The sequence below is a fragment of the Apostichopus japonicus genome, chromosome 12 (genome assembly GCF_037975245.1).
Source record: "Apostichopus japonicus isolate 1M-3 chromosome 12, ASM3797524v1, whole genome shotgun sequence".
NCBI lineage: Eukaryota > Metazoa > Echinodermata > Holothuroidea > Aspidochirotida > Stichopodidae > Apostichopus > Apostichopus japonicus.
Window position 1 is genome coordinate 7903315 of NC_092572.1, and position 27509 is coordinate 7930823.

General features: G+C 34.5%; 3 protein-coding genes across 8 annotated transcripts in view; 1 reads left to right on the forward strand and 2 right to left on the reverse strand.

Moving 5' to 3' along the window:
- The window catches only part of LOC139976881 (uncharacterized), a 139234-nt gene that overhangs the window by 13518 nt on the left and 98207 nt on the right, over positions 1-27509 (reverse strand). For 2 of the 5 annotated variants that reach the window (XM_071985753.1, XM_071985750.1), the window contains exon 1: positions 9822-11710. The exons of 1 other annotated variant lie outside the window; for it this stretch is intronic. The gene's annotated coding sequence lies outside the window, so the exon portion shown is untranslated. Of the gene's footprint in view, positions 1-562; positions 752-4430; positions 4545-9821; positions 11711-27509 lie in introns of those variants that run through there. 2 more of the 5 variants (XM_071985754.1, XM_071985751.1) reach the window with 2 other exon arrangements.
- LOC139976893 (uncharacterized) overlaps positions 1-27509 on the forward strand; it is a 121814-nt gene that overhangs the window by 404 nt on the left and 93901 nt on the right. Inside the window, exons 2-14 of one of the 2 annotated variants that reach the window (XM_071985771.1) lie at positions 89-433; positions 1265-1597; positions 2431-2529; positions 2658-2685; positions 3131-3255; positions 3645-3776; positions 3993-4103; positions 4428-4639; positions 5367-5486; positions 5792-5903; positions 6377-6473; positions 7338-7440; positions 7952-11635. In XM_071985771.1, the coding sequence (XP_071841872.1) occupies positions 89-433; positions 1265-1597; positions 2431-2529; positions 2658-2685; positions 3131-3255; positions 3645-3776; positions 3993-4103; positions 4428-4639; positions 5367-5486; positions 5792-5903; positions 6377-6473; positions 7338-7440; positions 7952-8089 (1955 nt within the window). In that variant the 3' untranslated portion in view covers positions 8090-11635. Of the gene's footprint in view, positions 1-88; positions 434-1264; positions 1598-2430; positions 2530-2657; positions 2686-3130; positions 3256-3644; positions 3777-3992; positions 4104-4427; positions 4640-5366; positions 5487-5791; positions 5904-6376; positions 6474-7337; positions 7441-7951; positions 11636-27509 lie in introns of those variants that run through there. The other variant, XM_071985772.1, reaches the window with a different exon arrangement.
- LOC139977269 (V-type proton ATPase catalytic subunit A-like) lies at positions 11911-26901 on the reverse strand. Its single transcript, XM_071986555.1, has 7 exons — positions 26889-26901; positions 25498-25581; positions 21884-21998; positions 21027-21273; positions 19166-19320; positions 16353-16524; positions 11911-14655 (listed from the first exon to the last, which is right to left on the reverse strand). The coding sequence occupies exons 1-7, from the start codon at positions 26899-26901 to the stop codon at positions 14563-14565; spliced, it is 879 nt and encodes a 292-aa protein (XP_071842656.1). The 3' UTR covers positions 11911-14562.

Here is a 27509-nt window from a genome sequence, read left to right on the forward strand (position 1 = left end):
TTTCAAATCAATTTGTCTTCAATCCTTTTGTTTTTCTTCAATTTGTTCTCATTTCATCTGTGTTTCTTTATCCGCTTTTATTAAATAGTTGTCCTGCTACTCCAGGTAAAGATCAATTGCATGGGAAGCCAGATTAACGCGGATGCTTACTCGAATATAACAATAACAATTAAACCGAACGGACACGCTTGCTTGGAATGCCCAGTTAATCGCTCTTCTCACAAGTTCGGGATGACATGGAAATACGATAATGTGATCATATTTAGAGATTACGCAAGGACTAGTAGTTACGACAAACTTCAGGCGACTATTAACAATTGCAGTGCATTGCATGAGACACTGGAGTTGTTAAATGTACTGATGTCTTTTGATGATGTGTTTACTTGTTGGTATAATAGATCCGAGGCAGCAAGGTTCAAAATAGACGTAAAAGGTAAGTATAGCAGTAATTATAGATCAAGGATTATTATGAAGCGTACTATCACTATGTTTATGTTATTGTTTATACTGAGATGACATGAAATGTACATATAACTGCTTACTATTGATACTTTACTGATACGGATTTAACGGAATTTCAAATCCAAGACAGAGGAGTGTTCCCCACATATATTCCAGTGGTGTTCAACGCAATTGTTTAACCTAACAGAGGATTGTTGGAAATAGTCTTACAAACGCAGATTAAGTTTATTTTCGACAAATTTTACACATAGAGTTGATTTTATTGACAAAACATTAGTGAAAGCGTTTTTATGTTAATTATTTGCCTAAGTTGGGAGTATGAATCGAGAATGTTTCTCTTGTTATCTCTGGTGAACTGAAAAAAAAATTGAAAGTTGACTTTCCTTGACGCATTATCACCAAAAGAGGTCTAGCGAACGAACATAATATAATCTATACATATCTTCTGTAATTCATATATTTTAAGACTTTGATCACCTTTTCTTTTCTCTGGACAATTTATTAGCATAACATGTTATTCCAGATAGGGCAAAATCGGCGACATTTTATCCACCAAAACATTAACACCCTATCATTTATGATTCCATTTGGTTACTATTTCGTACATCCAGTACTCCATTTTACAGAGCCATTAGACAGTGATGGTTCATTCAAAAATAGTAACTGTAAAGGAAGGGACACACATGATACCGGTTGGAAAAGAAACCTCTTTGTCCAATTGAAAAGGTTTAATGTTTAATCTATGCTACAAGTCTACTGCAACCTGTTTACAGTTGGTACTTTGTATTTTCTGATCTACAAGGGATACCATTGGTGCAGATCAAGAAGGATACTGAGATAATATCTGAAGAGTTCAAGACACGGACACGGACAGCATCAAACGAAACGGTGCAATGCGAAGTGACTGAAGCTATCGCTCCCTTCAATATTACCTGGATTATCAATGGCGTGAGGAATAGATCTGATGCGGTGAAGAATTCAAGTCATTTTACATCAACTTTAACAATTCACCCCACCGACAAAACTTCACTAATCTGTCAAGTTCAAGGGCCCTCGATTGAAACAAATTCTGTGACCATATCGATTGTTCCGATCAGCGCCGAGCAAGATGACGGTACATCAGTCTCTACAAACGGTATAGTAGTCTCTGATAACTTACATTACCCTTGAAGCCTTAGTCTAATATTTTGAAGTTATAGGTAATTGTGACCATACATATTTATACACGCTATTTGCCTATTACAAGGAAGAAAAAGACGTGTTTGTTGCTATCATTCATTCGTCCACTCTATGTACCTTAAATTAAAAACACACTCTAACATGCACTTTTATTTCTCTTGGGAAATTGAAAAAAAAATCAATAAATCATTGAAAGGATCTAGTAAATATTCAATATAAACTCATATTGCGAGTAAAGTATGACAATAAAGCCAAATAATTTCCAACCATGTAAAATATTCATGTTGTAGTGCCAATGTCAATACATCAGCTTTGAAGTATACTTTGTACATGGTGTAGCACATCTGTCGAATTTGGTGCTATTTAAGTTTTCAACTGGTATGTACGTGCTTTCCATTAGGACATTCTGCAATATCTGACTGTAATGTATTCCCTATGGCTAAAGTGTAAGCCTAAAGCCAGATAAGTAAATACATTTCTGTGCTTCTGCAGAACTGGAAATACAGAAATAAGTCTGTATTATTAAATTTCGCTGTTCATCTAGTGGATTACGTCACATTTATGATATTGTTTGATAGTGATACTGGTATATGATTCAGAACCTTCTTTATTGACAAGTGCAGACATGATTTTTGAATCGTTCATTCATCCAAATGCATTATTTCTACCAACACTTTAATCGTTTTGCTTTCTCAATCGTCTTCCAATACCGAAATTGTATAACCACCTGCTTCTTTGTAGACATTTCTTTCTGTATTACCGGACAACATTTACATTTCTTTGTTTCAGACACAAATGAGAGTCATTTCATTGGATTGATTGTTCTAGTACCGGTTCTCTTCCTTGCTTCTATCTTAACGAGTATTGGCCTTTTCTGCAAAAATAAAAGTAAGTTTCCAGTAGGGAAATTTAGTTCTCTAACTCACACATTCCATAGTAACCTGAGAATTTTCACCATCCCTTATCATAACCATAACGAGTTAACAAGACTAATAAACTTTGCTTTTTCCTAACAGGACAACGAACGTATACTACAAGTACAAAGTAAGTAAATATTTTAGTGAGACAAATCCTAGCGTTTTCCATGGAATGTGTGATAACGAATTATTTCCGTACTTTTTGTCTTCTCAAATTCACATTGACGTCATTCTCTCAATTCAAAACCACGACAACAGTCCTTCATCATCATTTCATTTCCTTGTTAACTTAAAACTTTCATTTTGTCGTTGAAATGAATATGCAATAACTGAGTTCGTGTCTCATTTTTTCATACTTTGTAGTTATCTGTGGTTATTGTTACTACAGGCTAGACATAAAGCTATATAATCATGGTCATAATGCCATAACATCATGCTATATGCACCATTGCGTTCTAATGCAAACTGCAAAATAGTCATAATTTGATTCCATGTTAAACTGTGTTAAACTATGTTACACTCTTCAACTGTTAAACTCTTATTCTCTGTAACACTCTCATTACTCTTAACAGGCCTCCATCAAGACAAACCAACTCTGACAATGTTGACACCGCTCAGGTTATGACCGACCATCCTGTGTACGATGACGTTAGCGATCATGACGAACATCCAAACAAAGATTCACCAACAGACAAGGGTAAAGATACTATTGACACTATATGAATTGTTAATTTACTTATTGTTAAAACTATTGACTAAATGTTACTAAATGAATGATTTGATGTGTTGTATTACTTACATAACCACTAGTTACATTCAACCACAATCACATCATACATATACGGTTCTATATTTTGCTCCATCAAATGACATGTTTAAAAATTGTGTTAAGTATGAATGTTAAGCAAAATGGCGTCGGGTCTCGTTCATTGATGACATGTTTCTTACAAGATGCAAAAGCAATCGACTTGCACAAAGTATGCACCTACAGTCTGCATCGCTATTGAATTACTCACTCACTCCAAGCATGTCTATTCTAATATACTTAACAAGTAGAAGAGAATACATGTTTACCTTTCTTTTTAGTTAATACGCAAGATGGATACCAAACTACATTAGCAATTTGCTTGAAAACTAGTAGAATGTTTGAATACTGGAGTGCTACGTACACCAAAGGGGAAAACAAAGATGTAAAATGTTTTGCAAAAACATTGTCAGGTAAGATAACATTCTTTCAGTTTCGACTCATCTAAAGTTGAGCTGTATCAATGAAAACAAACTAGTTTTTGCATACCAATGTTCTGCACAATAAAAACCTCATCGCCTAATTTAATGTACCTGTGACATGTAAAGCTTGTATTCTAGTGCCTAACTTGCTCGTAAGCTAACAACCAGCCATCGAATACATTATCTATTGATTTCTTTTTTCTGAAGGATCAGCTACAATGAACGATGCGAGATCCTTCCAAGAGCTGGCAATTGCCTTGAGCTCTCTCCGGGCACATTCCAGTATTGTTAAGTTACTTTGCATCTCTGTCGACGAACGTAAGTGTCACTCCAACTCATTCTCTATTCACCAACCAAACGGTTTCTCACTTGTTTTGCCCAGAGGGGGAGGGGGCAATCTTTTTTTTGTTAAAGCCATTAAAAGATTTATGTGAGGTATGTGTGCCTTATATGAATAACTTAGTTGGAAACTCATGAAACTCAGATCAAGGGGCAAAAATACATTCTTGATTAAGAAATGCATTCAATGAAAGGAAAGAAAGTCAACCGACGCCTGACTCTCCCCCCCCCCCAACCTTCCCCCCACACACACACTTTCCAAACATCAACCAATTGTTTGATTTCTTTGTTGATATTTTGCAGTACCTTATTCAATCTTTTACGAGCAGTTGGATGGTGGATCTTTAAGGGATTTCATGATGACACATTACCAAGGTGCAAGGGAGTCCCATGCGGCATCAACGGGCACTGGTAATGAAGACTTCTTACAAGAAAAGATGAAAACGGAGCTGCAAGAACTGATTTATTTTGCATCAAATATAAATAAAGGATTGCGTTTTCTTTCGGGGCAAAAGGTACACCAATTTCAAAATTTCCGTTTGTGTATATTGATAACAGGTTTTGAACGTTTCAGGTGCCATTATCTTATAAGTACTTAAACGTATACTCTCCATTCCACTTACTATATTGGATCGTTTGAGTGTCTACGATTCTTAAAGTTTCACTTTTCCTGTCAATGTATTACTGCTTGAAGTGCGGTTTCATTACGACAAGAACCCCACAGCTGTACGTATATATCAGAACACGGCTACTTGACCTCACATCCTATTCTCGTGATGTATATTTATACAAGGGTAAAGGGTATGTTAACCTAACTTATCAACATACAAAGTGACGTGGAAGTAACGTTTCCCGTGACTTGGTATAGGGAAGTTTAGAAAAAGTTCACAACACTGTTTGAAAGATTTATTGAATAATCCTTAGTACTTAAACGTGTAGACATATACTCCACTTACGTATATTGGACACTTTGAGTGTCTACGTGTTTTTAAAGTTTAACGTTTCCTGTCAATGTATTACTTCTTGAAGTGCACATCTGTTTCAATACGATACGAACTTCACGCAATTCCTCTGTATCAAAATATCGTTAAGATTTTCTATATATTGACGTATGTAATTAATGTCTTTAGCTGTAACTAAGACACAATTAGGTCCTCTTATGATACCTTAGTTGAAGATCATTCTTTTTTATTCAGTTGCCTAACTAAATTTATTTCTTTATCGCTTTTCATCCTGCCTAAGTTCTGCCACCCAGCGTTGTGCCTAAAGAAAGTTATTCTCTCCAGTATTGGACAGTGCAAGCTCTATGATATCTGTCCTTTGACCTCAGCTATGAGAAAGGTTGAAGAACTCATGAAAAAGGTAACCTAATTAGTAACATGTATGAGGGACATATGACTAAATATTGGAAGTTTAGTGGTTGGACCGAGCTCAATGAAATGTAGTAGCATTGATGTTATACTAAAGATCGATCTGATGAAACGCATGCGAAGTCAAAAAAAAAATGGCGACTGTTAGTGCAAACGGTTCCGTTGTTATATATAATGATCTCGCCATCCTGAATAACTCATGTTGGTATTTCTATCAAATCCATGATCCTGTGAGTACCTTTTATTTTATTTCGTGAACTACTTTGTATATAACTTTGCAGTTTTTCACTTCAACAGGAACGTCCTCCCATTGTATGGATGCCTCCCGAGACAATTTTCATGCAGGAATATTATCAAGCTAGCGATGTATGGGGATATGCAGTACTATTATGGGAGTTATTTTCTTTTGGTAAGAACAATAGTCTACGTATTACTGTTTCTGATATATCAATATATGGGGTGGTTCGGAGAATCGATTCCTAAGCATTCTCTCCATTTTTCATACATTAAAAAAATTGTTTGTTTCAATTTCGTGTGTAAGTTATCTGAAATCATTGTTTGTTTAATATGAACTTGTGTTGGGGAGGCATGTAAGATAAGTTAGATAACCATTACTGTGATGCTAGGCTTTACAGTATTTACAATTCTTCAAATAGCAGGTAATTCGATAACCACTAACTTGTTGACATTTACACCCACTCGTATTAGGACAAAGGTCGATGGCAACTGATAACATTAAAGGTATATATTCTCATGTAGAAGATCACATGTGTTAAAGCATAGAACAGCTACTTTATGTTGTCATTCTCAGAATTGAAGTGCGAATAAGAAATGGAAACCAATTAATACATATAATGTCTGACTTGATTTCTTTATCTTTAGGTGAAATCCCACTTGCAAGAGTTAGCGACTCTGAGATCGAAAAGCAAATCAGAGGAGGATTTATCTTACCACAACCTCTTTGTTGTCCTGGAGCTGTGTAAGACAACGACAATTTTCAATTTGAACATTTTGTAAAAGTTTCTTCTGCAATACCACTCCCTGCCAGTAGTGGAATTTATTGAAACTTTTTGCAATCTTGTACGATCCTCTGACAAGTTATCCATGTCAGATCTGTAAGCTGAGTTAAAACTAAAACACAAACAGTAAAACGGAAAGGGGCATTTTATGTGGATATGATTCAACCCCCCCCCCCCCCCATATTCTCCCTCTCAACAACCACTCCATATCATGATATAGTAAATCAATTCGCCACAGAGTCAGCGAGGAAACTCCATGTAAGGATATAATGATGATTATTTCTTGACCTTGGGTTACAGACATTTAGGGCCTTTAAGAATACTAGTCAGAAATATTCACGTTCCTGCATAAAACACAGCTTTTATAAGATGATGTGTACTGCCAAATAAAAATTTCGGGTAAGCACTTGCGAGACAGTGAAGTATCCTACCAGCAGCTTTTTTCCTCTTGAACAATTACTATTAATAATTTCCGACGTATAGTATAATCGAATGTACAACTCATTAGCAGCAGTAGACACATCTGAAAGTATGGAAAACAGCAACTCGTTAGCCGTAAACGTATAGGGAACGTAAACACGTACATCACAGAACATAATCATAGATTTTGAAAGATCTAATATATGTCTAATATTCATAAGTCTTAAGTCATAAGGAGTAATACAAATCAATTCAGACGATCGATAATAAATGAATTAAAATGTGAGTTATAATGTTTATTGAAACATTCAGGGATAGTCGGCAAATTCGAAACCTTTTCATCACCACAATAAAGAAACTGATGTTCGTGAACTTCGAAACTTTTTTCCACATGTTCTTCACAGGTATGGTATTATGCTATCTTCTTGGAGCAACAGAAAAAGGGAGCGACCTAACTTTAGTACGATAGCAACTAAACTAAAAAATATGGTGAAAAAACTAGAACAGGTAAGAACTGTAGGTTATATTGCTACAGCACCTTCATATTGGTCTAATTAGTTAACAGGTTGTATATACGAACTACTCTGAAGGCTTTTGGCAAGTGTAGTAAGATATTAAATGTACCGGGAACACTAGATGTACCAGCGATAGTTCGAAAAGAAATGCAAATACGCGTATTGCTTTGTTTGGCTCACCAATGACAATTAATGAGGAAGAAGGTTAAAATAAGCAACATGTTATACAACTGTGCTATGGAATCAAGTGGCTAACAAAACACACTTAACAGGAAAGAAAGTCAACCAAAGATGTCGTTCATTTTGATTGATTTGTGGGAGTCAGGTTACACTTTCGCGGGCCCTTTGTCAATTTGGCTCTAGTTCTCGAAGCCTCTGACGACGACAGGAGGATATACATTGTTGGAAATTGTGTCTTGTTTTGAAGTATAGTAACGTTTGCACATATGCTATATAACATCGCACTTTAAAACTACGTACACTTTGGTTGTTTCCATATATAGAGGGAACAACCACCGCTACCCGCTGAAAGGAACCAAGACACAGCCGAATCTAACCCAGTGACCGATGTAGAGGAATCTGCCCATTCGACGTCATACGTCGTCCTTGAGTCAAAGTTCCAAACAAATGAATATGTTTAGTTAACTAAATCAGATATGATCATAGTATTAATTACACATGACAGTTTACTACTTCAGAACGCTGCAGCAAGTAATCGTTCCATAAACTTGACACACTAAGCGCATCACGTTCAAGGCCTGCCAAAGATTAGATAGATACCATATGGTATCTGAGGTCTTGTCTTGGCGCTTGCAAATTGGCATATCATGAAGGTTTATATTTTGAACTAGAAGAGAAGCAAGTTTAGCATACTGAACCCGAACCTGCTCACCCGCAGTAACATCAACATTTATAACTAAAGAACTTCTAAAATGGTTTAGCCAATAGACTAGCGTCTTCAGACCTTCTTATTTACACAACAACTGTAGGCCTACTTTGATTTTTGCCTTTTCACTTTATGCAGAAAAGCAGCAATGGTTACTGATAATATGCCAAAACAAGCATTACGATAGGTGATTATAGATACGTTTTTAGATACATTAGGTCATTTTGACTCCTTTGTTTTAGAGAGGATGTACATTAATCAAGGGGTATGGTACCTATATAAGAGCAGGTCTATGCAGTGACGCAATAGGCCTACTAGTTTTAATTAACACTTACGATAGTGATTACAATGATAACTGCATATATCATATACTATGCAAGGATGATTTAAATGGTACGTGTCAAACCGCACGCATATTGAACCGAAAGTATAAATCATATTTGTATGAAGTAAATATTTAACTTGGATAGCCTGTTCAAAGTACACTAAAGCTATACTAAATGAGATTTACGATGTATGTGTGCTTGTATAACAGCAATTGTGTCAACAGCGTCTACATATTGCTACAACCCATTTTAAACCATGTACATGATCAACGTGAAAGCCAACAGGGGGACTCCTCTCATTTCTTACCAATAGCAAACAAGGGAAGGAGAGGAATAAGGGGAATTAGGTTTAGTCCCAGGGGTTAGCATGAAGAGTCTGAAGGGGGACAAGGTGAAACAAGTGGCACTTGTGCTTTCTCCGCCTTTCGTAATGTTGGACCTTGGAGACACACGCACCAGCCATATGACTCCGCCCCCCCCCCCCATTTTACCACAAAGGCCTACAAATACGGAGTTGCTTTCTCGTATGTCCGGCTCTCCTTTGCAATCACACCACAACCATTACACAAGTAACTTATATCTTTCTTTAGCCTAGACATATTAAACTAAAATTTTGATGTTGGATAATCCAGGTTTATTTGTCGATGATCCTGGATTATCGCCAATAAACCTTAATTTTCATTTGATAATCCAGCTGTATCTCAAATTACTTTGATAAACCTGCATTTATCAACTGAAAATCTCGATTTTTCGGTTAATATTCACATAATTTTATTCGAGAATCCAGGTTTATCATTCGCAATTCTTGGTTTATCGGCGACAGTCCTGGATTCTCGATCGATTATTGGGCATTTGATTTGCCACACACGTCCAAATTATCTTTCAATCGTACTCCCCCGTGTCCGTTCTAACGGCACTGGCCTTTGATATAGCGCTCACCAGCTTTAGTAGTCTATATTTACATTACGGCTAATACGCATATATGATCGCACTTGATAGTATAATGATTATGTTCCCGTTCCCAGTTTGCGAATATTATTGTAAAATAGAAAGGCAGAAGCCTGCTAAATGAAACATGACAAAATATATAACGCAGAAGCACACACAGAGTTTAAAATAACTGATATCATTATCTGTTTTACCCATTAAAACATAACTTACCCGTAAGAAAATGGCTACTGTGAATTCACTTGTAGTTTCAGTATCTGGTGTAATATTTTAACTTATCTAAAATGGCGACGATGGCGACGATGGCGTCTCGTGACATTATTGCACAATGGGGGAATCCCGGATGCGGTCGCCCTTTTGTTATCGGTAAAACAGGATCAAATTTAAGTTTGAATGTACATAACTTGACTTATCGTGTCGGGCAAGTTCAACATGTCTCGCTGAAATAAAGAATCTGGTACCTATTTAAAGACACTGCAGTCGGTATTTTGGTTAGTTATCTTTTAGGAGAATATGTAAATTCAACAATGCATCACGAATACGTGGTTCGTTTTCTTTTCTTTTCTATAAACGTTTTTAGACAAAAAAATGTGCATATTATATGTCTTATGTAACGCAAGCTATGATATTGATACTATTGTTACTTTTACAAGGAATACTTTTCTTATCGCTTTTTCTACTTTCACTTCAAGTATAGCCGAATCATTTTCTTTCCATTTATTGTCTACTGTTATATAAATAAGTTAATAAACCCAATGTTTATACGTGACAATTTTGGACATAAAAATGTTTCATTGATGTGGTAGGCATAATTCGTTTCAAAACATATCCTGTCAGAAGAGCGAGTTGTATGGCTGTGTGTCACTTGTGTGGCAAGTATCGCGACTTCTAAATGATGAGAATTATCCCAGAGGTTGTCGTTCAAAGTCAATTCATTGAGCAGATCTTTGTGGTACGCTTAATAAAAACATTACAAATTAATTGGAAAATTAAAATGATTTGGACAGTTTTAAAGCAGCATTTTGCGTTGGGTCGCTTTTTTCCACTTTTTTAACATGTGCATCGATTTTTTTACATGTATCAATCATAAAACAGCAATCTAAGATACCATCCAAGTTTCACCCTGCCAAGAGCGTTAATTAGCGAGTAATTAACGATTTATGTCGATAAATGAGAAGAGTGTCCTCGACAAATTTCACAGTTAAAATTAATCGCATACAATTCCGCCAAACCCACTAGTTTGAATTCAACCAATCAGAGATGCAGGTTTAGTTATGAGCCGTTGCTAAAAATAGATTCAAGACTTCGCGTTGGTTGTACCAGGGAGTTGTTATGCAACTCGCTGGTACAACTGCCATATAGACTGTACACAAATCAAGCGTGGTGTTATATTACGTATCTGTCAATGACGTTCGTAGTGTTTAAATATTCATATTATGGGCGAGGTTTATTGGGTTCCTAACGGAAAATATCTTGGAGAACAACAAAGTTGAAAGTTGCAATTTTTTCGACTTTTATGCCACCATTTGAAGTAAAATATAAATAGATTAGCTAGTTATGTATGTCGTTATGGCAAAGTGGAATCAGTGAGGTAAAGAAAAATCATAGAAAAGGACGCAAAATGCTGCTTTAAGGCATAAACATTTTAATCATTTGAAAACGTTCCGGTTCGCTTTCTCATGTGTTTAAGAAAATGCGACTGAGTTTCTAGAGAAAGAAATTTAATGATTATCTTAACTTCATCAATACTTGGGCTACATTTGATTGAAAATGCAGCAAAGTTGTAATCGAATGTTCAAAGTTGTGTGAATATAATACGTACATTGTGGCAGAAGGGCCTGGGGTTTGTGGCTCTCCCCTTCCCCTGGTCTTGTAAAAAACTCACCACTGCATACATTAAAAGTGTGCCCCTCATTGTTAATGAAAGGGATTTTTTGATGAATCTTAATTATTCTATCTTTATATGCAAATCTAGTATTTCTATATTTAAGCACCATTTCGTACAATAAATACAAATATCACCTTTACTTCTACGGAGTTAATATTTTCGTATGTTCTTGTTCATAAAGCAAACATATAATCACACATTAATCCGAGAATGCTTCAATACGCCTACATAACAGATATTCGGAATAAAGCCCCCTTTAAGGACTCAATACTTCCAACAGAGCCAGTACACTGAATCTTTCAACCTCCCGAAATGGCAGCTGTCGGTCTCCACTATCAGTCACCCCCCCCCCCCACCCACACACACACGCACACACACACACGTATACCCTACGTACCGAATAGAGATATGGAATTAGAAACGACAAAGAAACATATTTTTCTTTTCTTTTCAATAACATTAACATGTAATAACAGAATATACATCCATACATATGAAGGAATGTAATTACACACATAACAATATAGTTAATCACCCAAAGCAAAATTTCCTTTCCCTCCAAATTAGCACTTTCCCAGTATCCACAGTCATCTATCCAAATGATACAAACACTGGCGTAGCTAGGTTGTTGTGAATGCCTGGGACCAGGATTGAGGGAGGAAGGGGGGGGGGGGGTGGAACAGTGGTACCAAACACCGGAAAGAAATAACCGCTCATCTTTTGCATCTCAAATGGGTCACACGTTCTCTTCAGAGCCACATCCTGGAGTCAAGTAGTATCAGAAATCAATCACTGATCACACAAGCCCAGACAATGGTTGTGCTCAAGTGAATGTGGACTTTTCTTTGGGCCCTTTTTAGTTGCTGCAATTGGGCACCATTGCTCTTTGCTACGTCATTGCATACAAACCTACCACTTACATAGAGAGAAATAATTCATTCAAATTGTGATCGATTTGTTGTGAGGAAAGGTTCATGGAAAAACATAGTGACAATTGAAACAGGATTATAAAACAACCAGTCTAAAATTGAAATAAAAAGAGAAGTACTATCCCGTGAGACATAATATTTAAACCCTAGTGTAAGATATGTTATACAAAGTGAATAATATCCACTTTGTATTAAAATTTAAGAAAGTGGATGCGTCTAACCACTAAGCAGACTTGTACGTGTATAACAGTAGAGTATGACGTTCAATTGAAGTCCTCCTTTGCATGAGTATGAGCACAAGGCTCTAGTGAGTAGGGGATCTTAGTCGTGCAACAATATTTAAACTATACTGTATATCAAAATGCCCCTAGTGCAAGTACAAACCCATTACGGTGAGTACGAGTACGATACAAGTATGACACAATTCAAATTTCACTGATGTCACAAAGTATCGATGGGACGTTTATACTACTTTAATGTAGAATGATTACGACATAACAAAGTGAGAGGTATGAACAGACATGAATAGACTATACCATAGATGATGTAGAACTGAACAACATCAGACAATAATTCAAAATGCCCGGTAATGTATTCGTACATACATCACAGTATATCTTCTGCTGTACCTAATAATCTTTCAAATGTCTGGTATTAACAGACAGGACAGATACTACACTATACTATACTATGACAACAGTGAATACAATAGTATACACAAACATATCAGGTATTTTATGGGTAGACAGGACACAACAGATATTAGCTATGACATGGAAAACGGCGAAGCATCAATAGTTTATATATAAATAGACATATCATGTCTTATATTAGCAGTCAGGACAGAGCAGGTACTACACTATAATCATGGACAAAACAGAAAAGTATCAGAAATATCATGTATTTTAATAACATACAGGACAGAGCACATACTATGCTATAGACATGGACAGAACAGTGAAGTATCAATAGTATACACAGACATATCAGGTCTTGTCTGAACAGACAGGTCAGAGCACATATTATGCTACTAAGCAGTGAAGTATCCGAAATATCATGAATTGAATTAACAGTCAGGACAGAATTAATGTTATGCTATAGACATGGGGGAAAAATGGAATATCCATATCAAAAACAGAAATATCATGTATTGTATTCACAGACTAACCAGAGAAAAGCTATTAAATACACATGCAAAATCAGTAGACTATCAATAACATACACAGACAGGGCTTTCAGTACAACAATCACTACATCTAATTTCCAAGTACAGAGATTGATATTATTGTCAATTTTTTTTTGTGCATTTTTTTTCTTTCTTACTTTGTTCTGCTATTTTCTTTTTCTTTAGGGTTACTTTAGCTTTGATAAACATTTTATTTTTTTTCTAGTATTCTGTATATACCATTACTGCACTGTTTTTGTATGTCTATGTATATGCGAAATATATTAACTGAACTGAACATAGATATCTACCTTTATAATAATGTCAACACTTCCAACATAACAGCTGTTTTGATGTATCTTGGTTATGCTTTCCTTATCATGGCTGTATACTGTATGGTCTCTAGGTGTAAGGTACGTGTTACGCTGTTGCCATTGTGATTTGAAACATGTGATTACTAATGGTATGACTTCAATGAAGTTGGTACACTTACAAAGCATGTATTATTTAACAGGTTTTCCAACTTGCAGTATAGTTCTACAGGAGAATGTATTTACCATCACATGTGTTAGAAGTATTCACATTTGCTGGTAGGAGTGATTACAATTGGATGAAAGTGAACTACAAGAAATTTACTCACACAAAATACTTAGTTCACAAGTGCTTGCCATAGAACGAAAAATGATACTGAGATGTCATCTTATATTCTATTACTAAGAACACATTTCTTAATTACATAAACCATTCACAAATATCTATATTTACTCTCTTCATAATTTCACCAAATCTGTTGTGGACTAAATAGAACAAATATGCAAATGATGAACTACTGAATGAAACTTGTACTGAAATATATTGATACTTTATCATATTATACTACAGTCCACAAAAAAATCAATAACATATTTTTTTAACTACTCGACATAAATATTGCCAAATAAAATTCTCTTAAACTAGAGATAGAAAAAAAAGTCAGTCTTCAAGATTGCGGAAGCTTTGCTGCATATTTTCGTAAAATTCACTAAAGTCAGCTTTGATTTTGGCTTCACCATCTTTCACAGGGTCCTGAAAATGGAAAAGAGGAAGGAACTGATAACTTACACATTGTCAACTAACCTTTGAATGATATATAAATATTTAAGCAATGAAGTTTATGACTAAGGAGGTCACTGAAAGAGAAAGCAATCTTGATCTTAACAGTTGCTTTGTTGGCAATCACATAGTACTAAAATCTCAAATTGAGATTGTACTTGCTCAAAGTAGGTGACTTTCCAAGCCTTTTCAACATGGTTAATGACAAAGAGATTGATGAAACTTGATCAAATGTGATCCTAAATATGATTGTCGCCCATAATATTCTTCGCATTAGTATGAATTTAAAACCTGATGAGGAAAATTAAAAACTATTTCCCTCGAGTTTTACTTCAATGTTGCATTAACAATTGATATTTTACAAAACATGCTTCATAATACATACCTTATAAAATATATTATACATTATATATGTTATATATAATATAGAGTATGCATAATATATGCTACACAAAATACATTATATACGCTAAATAATATACTACACTATGTAGCGTACACTTTATAATAAATACATTACTATATACAGTATGTACTCAACATTATATAATATATAATGTAATGTATATGCATCTATACTATATAATGTGTTGTAAACATTGTATAATATATACTATACAAACGACATAATAAACTATCTATAAACTATACCATACAATATACACTGTAAGCTTTACTATGTAGTATCGAATGTATAAATACAATACTATATAGTTAACATACATTTTATACTTACTGTGAACAATATACAATACTATTTACTTTTACTATTATATAATACTGTCACAAACTATAATAGCCAATTCTTTAACCAAGCAGTAACAGTTTTCTTAATACAAAGGGCGGATGGAGTACATTTTTACAGCTCGGTCTTTAACAAGTTATGTCACATGATACAAACTGAAACTGAAATTATGAAAACTAGAATGCAACAAGCAGAAAACAAAAGTTTCAATAATGGGAAGGCTTATTGCACTTTTATGATGGTAAAACCGTATGCTCAGAGACTCACAAGTCACATACAGTATGAAAAGTACTCTTAAATTGTACTTAAAGATCTAAGAGAGGACAAATTCAAATGAAAATTAGGTTTATTTCTTGGTTATTCAAATTGAAGCAAAGATATTACACCAAAAAAGTATAAAACAAATTATCTATGTGCAGTTTTACATTAAGCTTTATACTACTAATTAGTTGTCACATATCTCACCATACACTTTATACTACTGAGTTGATGCATATCTTAGCTTAAACTTCATACTACTGAGTTGATACATTTCCTGCCTTTAAGTTCATAGTTGACAACATACCTTACGTTTAACGCCATACTAATGAGTTGATACACATCTTACCTTTGACTTATACCACTAAGTTGATATATATCTTACCTTAAACTTCACACAACTGAGTTGATACATATCTTACCTTAAGTGTTATACTACTGAGTTGATACATATCTTACCTAAAACTTCATATTACTGAGTTGATACGTATCTTACCTTAACTTCATTCTACTGAGTTCATACATATCTTACCTTTAACTTCATACTACTGACATATTTAACCTTCAATTTCTTACTACTGAGTTGATACATATCTTATGTTCACCGCCATACAGTTGATACATATTTAACCTCTGACCTATACTACTGAGTTGATACACATCTTACCTTAAATTTCATACTACTGAGTTGGTACATGATGTCATTCATATTCTCCCTGATAATTGCCCAGGTAATCTTATTTTCACTTTGAGCTGTTGTTTCGACTGCATGCCTAGCCATATCGTAGAAAGCAATCATGTTCTGAAGCATGCCGACTGTCTTGTAGAATGGGCAATACCTGAAGCACCAAGGAACAAAGTAAGGAGAAAGTGCTGCATGAATGATGTAAGTGAAAATAGGTTGAAATTACATTTCAGTACCTTCTCACCTTCTTTGGTATTTATAGGCCAAGAAAGTAACTTTAATATACAGGATCAATGTAACAAGTAATATCAAATCCATGCCAAGCTAGCTGTGGTTAAAACAGTATTAAACTGCAGACTGGGTCAAAGTATTGACCGTCAGGTACAATATTTATGTCCAAAGTCCAAAGTGAAAAAGGTTAAAGCTTAATCTGCTGTACAGGGTGTTATAAAGATTAATGTTGACAAGCTCAATATTGGTTATTAGGAGGCAGATGACTTCTGCGTGTCGGAGCGAAAATTAAGTAATCAATGGGCACTAAGTTACTTCCTGAGAAGATCTCAAAGTTACCTGCCATACAACCCAATAGATCCCCACTCCTCAGCATTAGTAAAAGCATACTTGGGTTTACACATATATCTGCGTGTCGGAGCGAAAAATAAGTAATCTAGTATCACACTTCAAAAATACTGCTGTACAAAATGGTCAAATTGCTATATAACTAATACAAAGAGGTGTAGCAGTTTTTGTACACAGAAATCTTGATATTCTAAAGAGAATAATTTCAGAACCTTCAAAATTGACACACAAATTTGAGCACTTAGTAACTCCCTGAGGAGATATAAAAGTTAATTATCATACAACCCAACAGATCTCCATTCCTCAGCATTAGTAAAAGCATACTTGGGTTTACACATATAGATGTTACGTAGATATTAATTGCATTAGTTTGTGAATGGTCCCACTCAGCTATTATATAAGGTGAAAGTTATTTGCTACTGAAAGTACATTCCACCAGGCATGACTGCAGTTATAACATCACATGACATCAAGTAGCAATTATGAAACACTTAAACAGACTATTCACCATAGATCTCTACAGTTCAATAAATAAATGAAACCGATCTTGCAATTACTTAATTAGTTGTTTCTTTTCTTTTCAATAAACAAATGAAACATATCATAACTACTTAAAGTAATAGAACAGATGTTTATTTCACAAACTTCCCTAGTAAATATTTTACCTATCAACTAAACTGTTTGATAAATATAATTTGACCTGTCACAAGTGATTTTTTGTATAATCTAGTAAAGGTTTGAAATCATCAAATAAATGAAACCGATCTTGCAATTACTTAATTAGTTGTTTCTTTTCTTTTCAATAAACAAATGAAACATATCATAACTACTTAAAGTAATAGAACAGATGCTTATATCACTAACTTCCCTAGTAAATATTTTACCTATCAACTAAACTGTTTGCTAAAATATAATTTGATGCTGTCACAAGTGATTTTTTGTATAATCTAGTAAAGCTTTGAAATCATGAGAAATTAAAAGTAGTTTGTGAATCTACTTTCACTCATTTAGTTTCTTCTATCAAATGAAAAAAGTTTACCAAAATATTGAAATGTAGGTAAAGCACATTATTCATTAAAAAAGAGCCCCTGGAAAAGTATAAAAAAACGGAAAACCTGGCTTATATGAATGATGATAGTTTAAATTTGAATTAAACAACTTACCAATTATCGACAACGTGAATTTCTGAAGTGAGGTTCATAACAGAGAGTTAACTTTCCAGTAGAGTTAAAGTATTTATGTGTCTAGCTATCAAATATTTGATATGCCTGTGTATGTGTTTTTTTAATAACTTAAAGCTAACCGGTTACAAACAAAGGCCCTCTTACATTTACACATTATATTACATACAGTAGGCTTATTAGTGGATGAGCTATTTGTGACAACTATTTGCAGAACACACTTTTTAATTTAAGATATGAAGAGCAAATGTTTAAAAAAAATCTGGCTGTACTAGTCACCACAGAGGCCTAAATCATTTGTTTGTCAGAAGAGCAAATTTGGCTGTCTGCAAAAATGTAGCAAAATAGCAATTACCACTTTGTCATTGTATGAGAGATGTGTAGGTTTATTGAACGGAACATCATTGTGTACATTGCAGGTGAGATGTGTAGGTTTTGTGAATAGAACAGCAACATGTACATTGTAGGAGAGATGTATAGGTTTGATGAATGAAACAGCAATATGTACACTGCAGGAGAGATGTGAAGGTTTGGTGCTTGGAACAGCAATATGTACATTGTAGGAGAGAAGGGTGGGATTGACGAAGAGAACAGCAATATGTACACTGCAGGAGAAATGTGAAGGTTTGGTGAATGGAACAGCATCATGTACACTGCAGGAGAGATGTGAAGGTTTGATGAATGGAACAGCAATATGTACACTGCAGGAGAGATATGTAGGTTTGGTGCATGGAACAGCAATTTCTACATTGTAGGAGAGAAGGGTAGAATTGACGAATAGAACAGCAATATGTACACTGCAGGAGAGATGTGTAGGTTTGGTGAATGGAAAAGCAATTTGTACACTGCAGGAGATATGCGTAGGTTTGATGAATGGAAAACCACCTTTGAGGTGCTGTCAATGTATAAATTTACCTGTCTGCAAGTATTAAGTTACAATGCAATCTGAATTTGTTGTAACAGCTAGCACGTTGGTCGACCACCTTCCAAAGCTGATATTGCTTGTCCAAACACAAAGTTTTCCCTAATACTCACCTATCATATTGTGTGTAGCCATTTTGTTGCAAGAAGTCATCCTTGATGAGCTTGGCTACCTCTAGAGTGATCTTACCTGTCTCAGCTAGAGAACCCTTTCCATCAAGCTGGACGATTTCTGCCAAGTCTTCTTCCTCTTGGAGAATTTCTTTGACCTATTATGTGTAAACATATTAATCTACAATTCGAAGAGAAATGTTTATCGCGCACGTCAGTATGATTATGCGTTATCAGATTATTCCATATATTCACCTAAGAACTGTAAGATTACTCAAACAAGATTTCACCTGAATGATCATCGTTTTTCATCGTTAAATTGATTATGCTTCTTTTTTAAGGGCCAGTTACGTTCTGTTCAACTCTGTTTTCATCACTGTTTTTCAGATTCATATTTCCAATCCTTGTTACACTATGGCATCACACATTTACAAGACAGCTTTCAGACACCAATTTTTATGCTAGGATATATCCCAAAGAGAGCAGCATTTTTCTTAGCTGTTCAGTGGAGTTGGCTATTTAAAGATTTGCCATATCAGCATAGCAAGATGGGACCTAGTGTTTGCATCCTCCTTTAACTGAATGTGAAACTTATAAAAACTGGTAAACTAGATCTCTGAACAATCAGCTTTTATCACCAATAAGGGACCAGAAGTTATGGTTACTTTTAGTTTAGTTGAGATACATTGATTGCACCATAAACTTCGATATTCACCATTTCAAATTCAACATGTACCATTGTGGCAAAATTAATATAAAGAAACGAGCACTAACTGCACAAGGCCCAAATAAGCGATGTGGATAGAAGTTAAATATGTCATATCTTCATCCAATATCCTCCATAACGATTGAGCATTATTTCGTTCTCTCAAGAACACGTCATGAAAACAGGAGTTCACATGCTTACTATTTCAAACAGTTATCTTGCCATATCATTTTCTTAATTACTAACAGCAAAGCTCTGTTCTCCAGTATCAGCTGAGGAGAGGAGCATAGCTCATGAATACAAAACACATTTGAAGTAACGAAGATCTGAACGGAAGATCTTGTGTCCAGCATTATCTGTGGTGAACGAGGCAAAGACTGCCAATCATGCACTGGTCTCTTCAGCCACAAGAGGTGACAGTCAAAGATCTGACTGAAGGTGTTTTTCAACCCCAGTTGACACCGACTGATAGAGGCTTTATACTAAGTAACAACATAGTATTCTTTCCATCTCTCTTTATACATCACAAAAGCAGCAGTTAACAAACCTCATATAAATCAAGTAATTATATTTATTATCAAGTAATTTATGTCTTATATATTAACAGCAAATAAACATATCTCAGAGTATATAACTTTGTAATATTTCACATCAACTATATCAAAACTTATCATAATGCAGTAACAATTGCTTCCTTCTTCTACACAAACTAAGAAATACATTGGGCATCAAGGTAATGAAGCCGTGACCTTGAAATATATCTAGACTAAGCAAATAATGAAATCAATAAAACAAAAGGGATTTGTTCTCCCCTTGTCATAAGATCAAAACTGAAAGACAGATAGTACTTTCAATTTGTAAAATAGTTGTTTCTATTTATTTGGTACAACTGTATCCATTTCCTCTTTCCACAAGGATTATAAGAAACACTTGATAAATACAGTGAGTGTTTGGTTAGTTATCTAATTTGTAGGACTGTGATGTCAGAATGAAGGAGTTGAGTACATTTCTCATTTTTTGATAGACATGCCAATGTATGAAATGTTTGGCTATTAAATTACTCATTACACAACATAATAACACACACTGGTCAGAGCAGGATGACAATGAAGTTTTAGTCAAAATTAAAGGTAAATGATGGTTACTTCTTTATCTCACCTTTGTTCTAAGTGGAACAAATTCAGCATAATTCTTGTCATAAAAGTCATCCAATGCCCCCTCGTTCTTGGAGTGGCTAATCAGCCAGTTGATGGAAGGGAAATACTTCCTCTGAGCTAGTTTTTTTATCAAAACCAAAGAATACTTGGACAATTCCCAGGGTAGCTGAGGTAACCGGATCACATAAATCACCACTTGGAGGGGACACACTGGCAACGGAAGCCAAAACGAAAATGCATACTCCGCCCTTCATCTTGGAATGTCACACAAAATTGAACTAATTAACAACAACCTTAACTCGTTTAAAGTTTAAACAAACCATGTTTGTACTTGTAAACTTGTCAAGCTACACTTTCAAAGGTATATAAGGTATCAATCATATTTGGCAGTCCTTACATTGTTGAAATTTCTAACCAACTGCTGCATTTTCTCTGACACTAAGAGAGTTCCACATTATACAAATTAATATATTATTGAGAAGATACTTACTGAATGTTGTTAGAAATAAACATTTAACAGCATTCTTCTACTGAACGCCATGATAAGAGTAAAGCCAAAACAGTTTCTCATACCATGCTTTGTTGAACAATTGAACCAGAGAGGCTTCTTACTGGTATATTACCAGTCACACTGGCTGTAATTTTTGTTGAGATTTTTGTCGTTGGTTATTTTGTTTGCTGTTGTTACGTTTAATAAATTGCATGGATATCAATTTTTTGAGACAATGAACCTGACAACTTAGAGATCTGTAAACTTTTGTAAACTGTTTCATGAGGGTTTTTAAAATCCAAGATGGAGATTTCTGTAACAATGGAGAATGAGGATACCCATAACGAGACGTAATGACAGTAACTTACGCTCCTACGAGACTGACACTGCACTCTCTACTCGGATTGCCCAAACATTTTACACGACCGGCACGCTCGTAGAAGGAGGCAAGACGGGCACCAAGGTAGGCAGGGTATCCACTGTCTGCAAAAAAAAATACAAAAACAAAAATAATACGCTAAGCAGTTGTTGGCACTGATTGATAATTTGGCAAACTTTTAAAGAAGCTACAATTATCAATGTATTTTCTAGTCTTTTGGCACTTCGCCAGAAAGACAAGATCAAAAGTATTTGAAAAGATATTCTGTTTAACAGTTCAGTTAACCAAAACCACATCAGCAACTATAATCCCATGATATTAAATGCAAAATGTTTTCAAACTTTTTCATTCGTTTGATTCAACACCTGAAAAAGATACTCTAGTAGTTATATGGTAATTAATCAAAATTGTTGCATGATTTTCGTATTGAACAAAGCTCAACAAAGAAAATGCATCCAAATTGATCTCAAAAAGCTGCTAAGCAATCAATAAAACCAATCAATCAATAAAGCCAATAAGTCAATCAATAGATTAATGAAACTAATATAAACAAGGAACTTAAGACAAAGAAAACACAAGATCAGTAGATAGAGTACTTAATACAAAAAACTCCATTAATGATTGATGTGTGTGCGAGAGCTTAACGTGACCAAATTGTATTATATCAGTTAGTAGTTAGTTTCTAAAGGCAAAACAATTGTTGGGCAAACAATCTGTGAGGTTACCTTAACTAATATAAGACCTGTATTACTGCATAATCAGCAAATATTATCAGGCTGCTATAATAAGCCTGTTGACAGTCAATGATGTGTGTTTTAATTCTAGAAAATTCCCGAAAGAAACTTGCTTTTAACCAGCAGTTGTCTAGCAATGCTATCAAGTGGGTAACATTGTGAAATTCTAGACATTTAAATGTTACATCCTAGACAGAAGTGTACACATATATTATTTACTATACATAAGCAAAGATAATGTGGCTAGCATCCAAAGTGGTCACCAGATGATCCCTGATTAAATGCACATCATTCACTGTGCACTACATATTGTCTACTATTGTATTATATTTAGTCTAAGTTGAATATTTTCTTTGTCTTTCATTGTATTGTTTCTACCAGCTTCATTTGTTTCTTTATTTTGGTGTAACATTTGTGTATCCTGATCGACCCATGTAAAACTACATAGGTAAAGACTATTGAGCAGATCACAATAAGTAATGCTGTAAACATTAACTGTATGGCGTGACACTAACAGTAGAACAGGAAATGCTAGTACTGTACATAATTTTTTAACTTATCTTAATCTTTCCTCAAAGTTGATAGCCAATCTGTTTTCAGTTTCTATTATAGGCCTTAAATTTCTCTTCAAATACTGTTATATTAGAAAGTGAAACTTGGAAAGAAACCCAAATCCACCTCCATCAGCCATCTGGAGCTATTTGGACTCAGTTCCAAAAGAAAAATGTTTTTAACAACTTGAAACCAACTTAAGTTGTGCATGCAGCGTAGGCAAAAATTATCCTCTGACGCAAAAACTCAGGAAGAAAAGACATAAAATATAGACAATTTAATGGTCATATATATACAAGTTTCATGAACTGAAAAAGTACTTGTGTTGAAGGTTATTACAATGTAAAAATTATATTGAAGAGAGAAATATTCCCACTGCTAGTTGAAAATACCATCTTAATATCCAGCCCCTAGCTAGAGATATGGTTCATTGAATATAACCTATTTTTCCTTGCTAACTCTTCAACTACTCCAGGAAAACAAAGCTTTATGATGAGATTATATCTTTTTGTTGGTTAAATTCTTTAAACCTGATTCATTTGGAATGTCGCGTAGCTGTTAAAGTTATTTGTGCTTAAGAATTTTATCAAATGTATCTTTTTTTGTAGAAATATTCTTTACCTTTTGTGAATAAATTATTGACAAGTTACAAAGAAAAACAAGGAAATGTTCAGCTAAATTGTCCTGATGACATCAGCCATTCTACTGTTGCCAGATGCTATTTACAACAACAAAATATCACAAAATTCATATCTTACAAAATGCCATGAGTATGTGGTTTCGGCCTAAAGATTCAGAAAACTTCCAGTCATTTTGCAAAGCAAATCATTTTCAGAGACCAGAAATTCTTTAATGGTCTGTTTGACTATTCACTGACAAACCAATGTGAGGTTCATACAAGTGGTACTTGCACTGACTTTGGTCATTTTGTTTATTTATTTTTTATTGTTTTGCTTTTTGATACTAAAACCTCATTTACATGGTGCAGATCTTTAGCATGACTAGTACAGTCAGTTTTCATGGCAAAAATTGAAGAACCAAAAAAGAGAACTGCTTTAGTGATTCCTTGCCACATTTCATCGTTACTTAGAATATTTAATGTAAAACTGCAGTAAATGTTTTTAAATACTAAACACTGCTAACTTCAAGTGATTTAACGCAAAGTTCTTAAACTCATGTAGTGCTTAAATCCTTCAGGAATATTGTATTACATTAGCAAAAAGGGAAGAAATATTCCCCATAGTAGTCAAACTTCAGAACCCCTCTGCACAGAATAACGAATGCCTTTTTCTTGCCAACAAGCATACAACTATTCAACCTGTGTAAGTTTCTTTTGTGTGCTACATGTTAGAATATAAATTTGAATATCAAGTTAACTCTTAAGAACCTGTTATAAAGGAACCTTACTTAACACATAATTTCAAGTATAAGTCAATTACTTTCAATGCCCTAAATCTATTACTATTATAATTATTACTTTCACAATCACTCTTTCTTGGAGTGGCTAATCAGCCAGTTGATGGAAGGGAAATACTTCCTCTGAGCTAGTTTTTTTTATCAAAACCAAAGAATACTTGGACAATTCCCAGGGTAGCTGAGGTAACCGGATCACATAAATCACCACTTGGAGGGGACACACTGGCAACGGAAGCCAAAACGAAAATGCATACTCCGCCCTTCATCTTGGAATGTCACACAAAATTGAACTAATTAACAACAACCTTAACTCGTTTAAAGTTTAAACAAACCATGTTTGTACTTGTAAACTTGTCAAGCTACACTTTCAAAGGTATATAAGGTATCAATCATATTTGGCAGTCCTTACATTGTTGAAATTTCTAACCAACTGCTGCATTTTCTCTGACACTAAGAGAGTTCCACATTATACAAATTAATATATTATTGAGAAGATACTTACTGAATGTTGTTAGAAATAAACATTTAACAGCATTCTTCTACTGAACGCCATGATAAGAGTAAAGCCAAAACAGTTTCTCATACCATGCTTTGTTGAACAATTGAACCAGAGAGGCTTCTTACTGGTATATTACCAGTCACACTGGCTGTAATTTTTGTTGAGATTTTTGTCGTTGGTTATTTTGTTTGCTGTTGTTACGTTTAATAAATTGCATGGATATCAATTTTTTGAGACAATGAACCTGACAACTTAGAGATCTGTAAACTTTTGTAAACTGTTTCATGAGGGTTTTTAAAATCCAAGATGGAGATTTCTGTAACAATGGAGAATGAGGATACCCATAACGAGACGTAATGACAGTAACTTACGCTCCTACGAGACTGACACTGCACTCTCTACTCGGATTGCCCAAACATTTTACACGACCGGCACGCTCGTAGAAGGAGGCAAGACGGGCACCAAGGTAGGCAGGGTATCCACTGTCTGCAAAAAAAATACAAAAACAAAAATAATACGCTAAGCAGTTGTTGGCACTGATTGATAATTTGGCAAACTTTTAAAGAAGCTACAATTATCAATGTATTTTCTAGTCTTTTGGCACTTCGCCAGAAAGACAAGATCAAAAGTATTTGAAAAGATATTCTGTTTAACAGTTCAGTTAACCAAAACCACATCAGCAACTATAATCCCATGATATTAAATGCAAAATGTTTTCAAACTTTTTCATTCGTTTGATTCAACACCTGAAAAAGATACTCTAGTAGTTATATGGTAATTAATCAAAATTGTTGCATGATTTTCGTATTGAACAAAGCTCAACAAAGAAAATGCATCCAAATTGATCTCAAAAAGCTGCTAAGCAATCAATAAAACCAATCAATCAATAAAGCCAATAAGTCAATCAATAGATTAATGAAACTAATATAAACAAGGAACTTAAGACAAAGAAAACACAAGATCAGTAGATAGAGTACTTAATACAAAAAACTCCATTAATGATTGATGTGTGTGCGAGAGCTTAACGTGACCAAATTGTATTATATCAGTTAGTAGTTAGTTTCTAAAGGCAAAACAATTGTTGGGCAAACAATCTGTGAGGTTACCTTAACTAATATAAGACCTGTATTACTGCATAATCAGCAAATATTATCAGGCTGCTATAATAAGCCTGTTGACAGTCAATGATGTGTGTTTTAATTCTAGAAAATTCCCGAAAGAAACTTGCTTTTAACCAGCAGTTGTCTAGCAATGCTATCAAGTGGGTAACATTGTGAAATTCTAGACATTTAAATGTTACATCCTAGACAGAAGTGTACACATATATTATTTACTATACATAAGCAAAGATAATGTGGCTAGCATCCAAAGTGGTCACCAGATGATCCCTGATTAAATGCACATCATTCACTGTGCACTACATATTGTCTACTATTGTATTATATTTAGTCTAAGTTGAATATTTTCTTTGTCTTTCATTGTATTGTTTCTACCAGCTTCATTTGTTTCTTTATTTTGGTGTAACATTTGTGTATCCTGATCGACCCATGTAAAACTACATAGGTAAAGACTATTGAGCAGATCACAATAAGTAATGCTGTAAACATTAACTGTATGGCGTGACACTAACAGTAGAACAGGAAATGCTAGTACTGTACATAATTTTTTAACTTATCTTAATCTTTCCTCAAAGTTGATAGCCAATCTGTTTTCAGTTTCTATTATAGGCCTTAAATTTCTCTTCAAATACTGTTATATTAGAAAGTGAAACTTGGAAAGAAACCCAAATCCACCTCCATCAGCCATCTGGAGCTATTTGGACTCAGTTCCAAAAGAAAAATGTTTTTAACAACTTGAAACCAACTTAAGTTGTGCATGCAGCGTAGGCAAAAATTATCCTCTGACGCAAAAACTCAGGAAGAAAAGACATAAAATATAGACAATTTAATGGTCATATATATACAAGTTTCATGAACTGAAAAAGTACTTGTGTTGAAGGTTATTACAATGTAAAAATTATATTGAAGAGAGAAATATTCCCACTGCTAGTTGAAAATACCATCTTAATATCCAGCCCCTAGCTAGAGATATGGTTCATTGAATATAACCTATTTTTCCTTGCTAACTCTTCAACTACTCCAGGAAAACAAAGCTTTATGATGAGATTATATCTTTTTGTTGGTTAAATTCTTTAAACCTGATTCATTTGGAATGTCGCGTAGCTGTTAAAGTTATGTGTGCTTAAGAATTTTATCAAATGTATCTTTTTTTGTAGAAATATTCTTTACCTTTTGTGAATAAATTATTGACAAGTTACAAAGAAAAACAAGGAAATGTTCAGCTAAATTGTCCTGATGACATCAGCCATTCTACTGTTGCCAGATGCTATTTACAACAACAAAATATCACAAAAT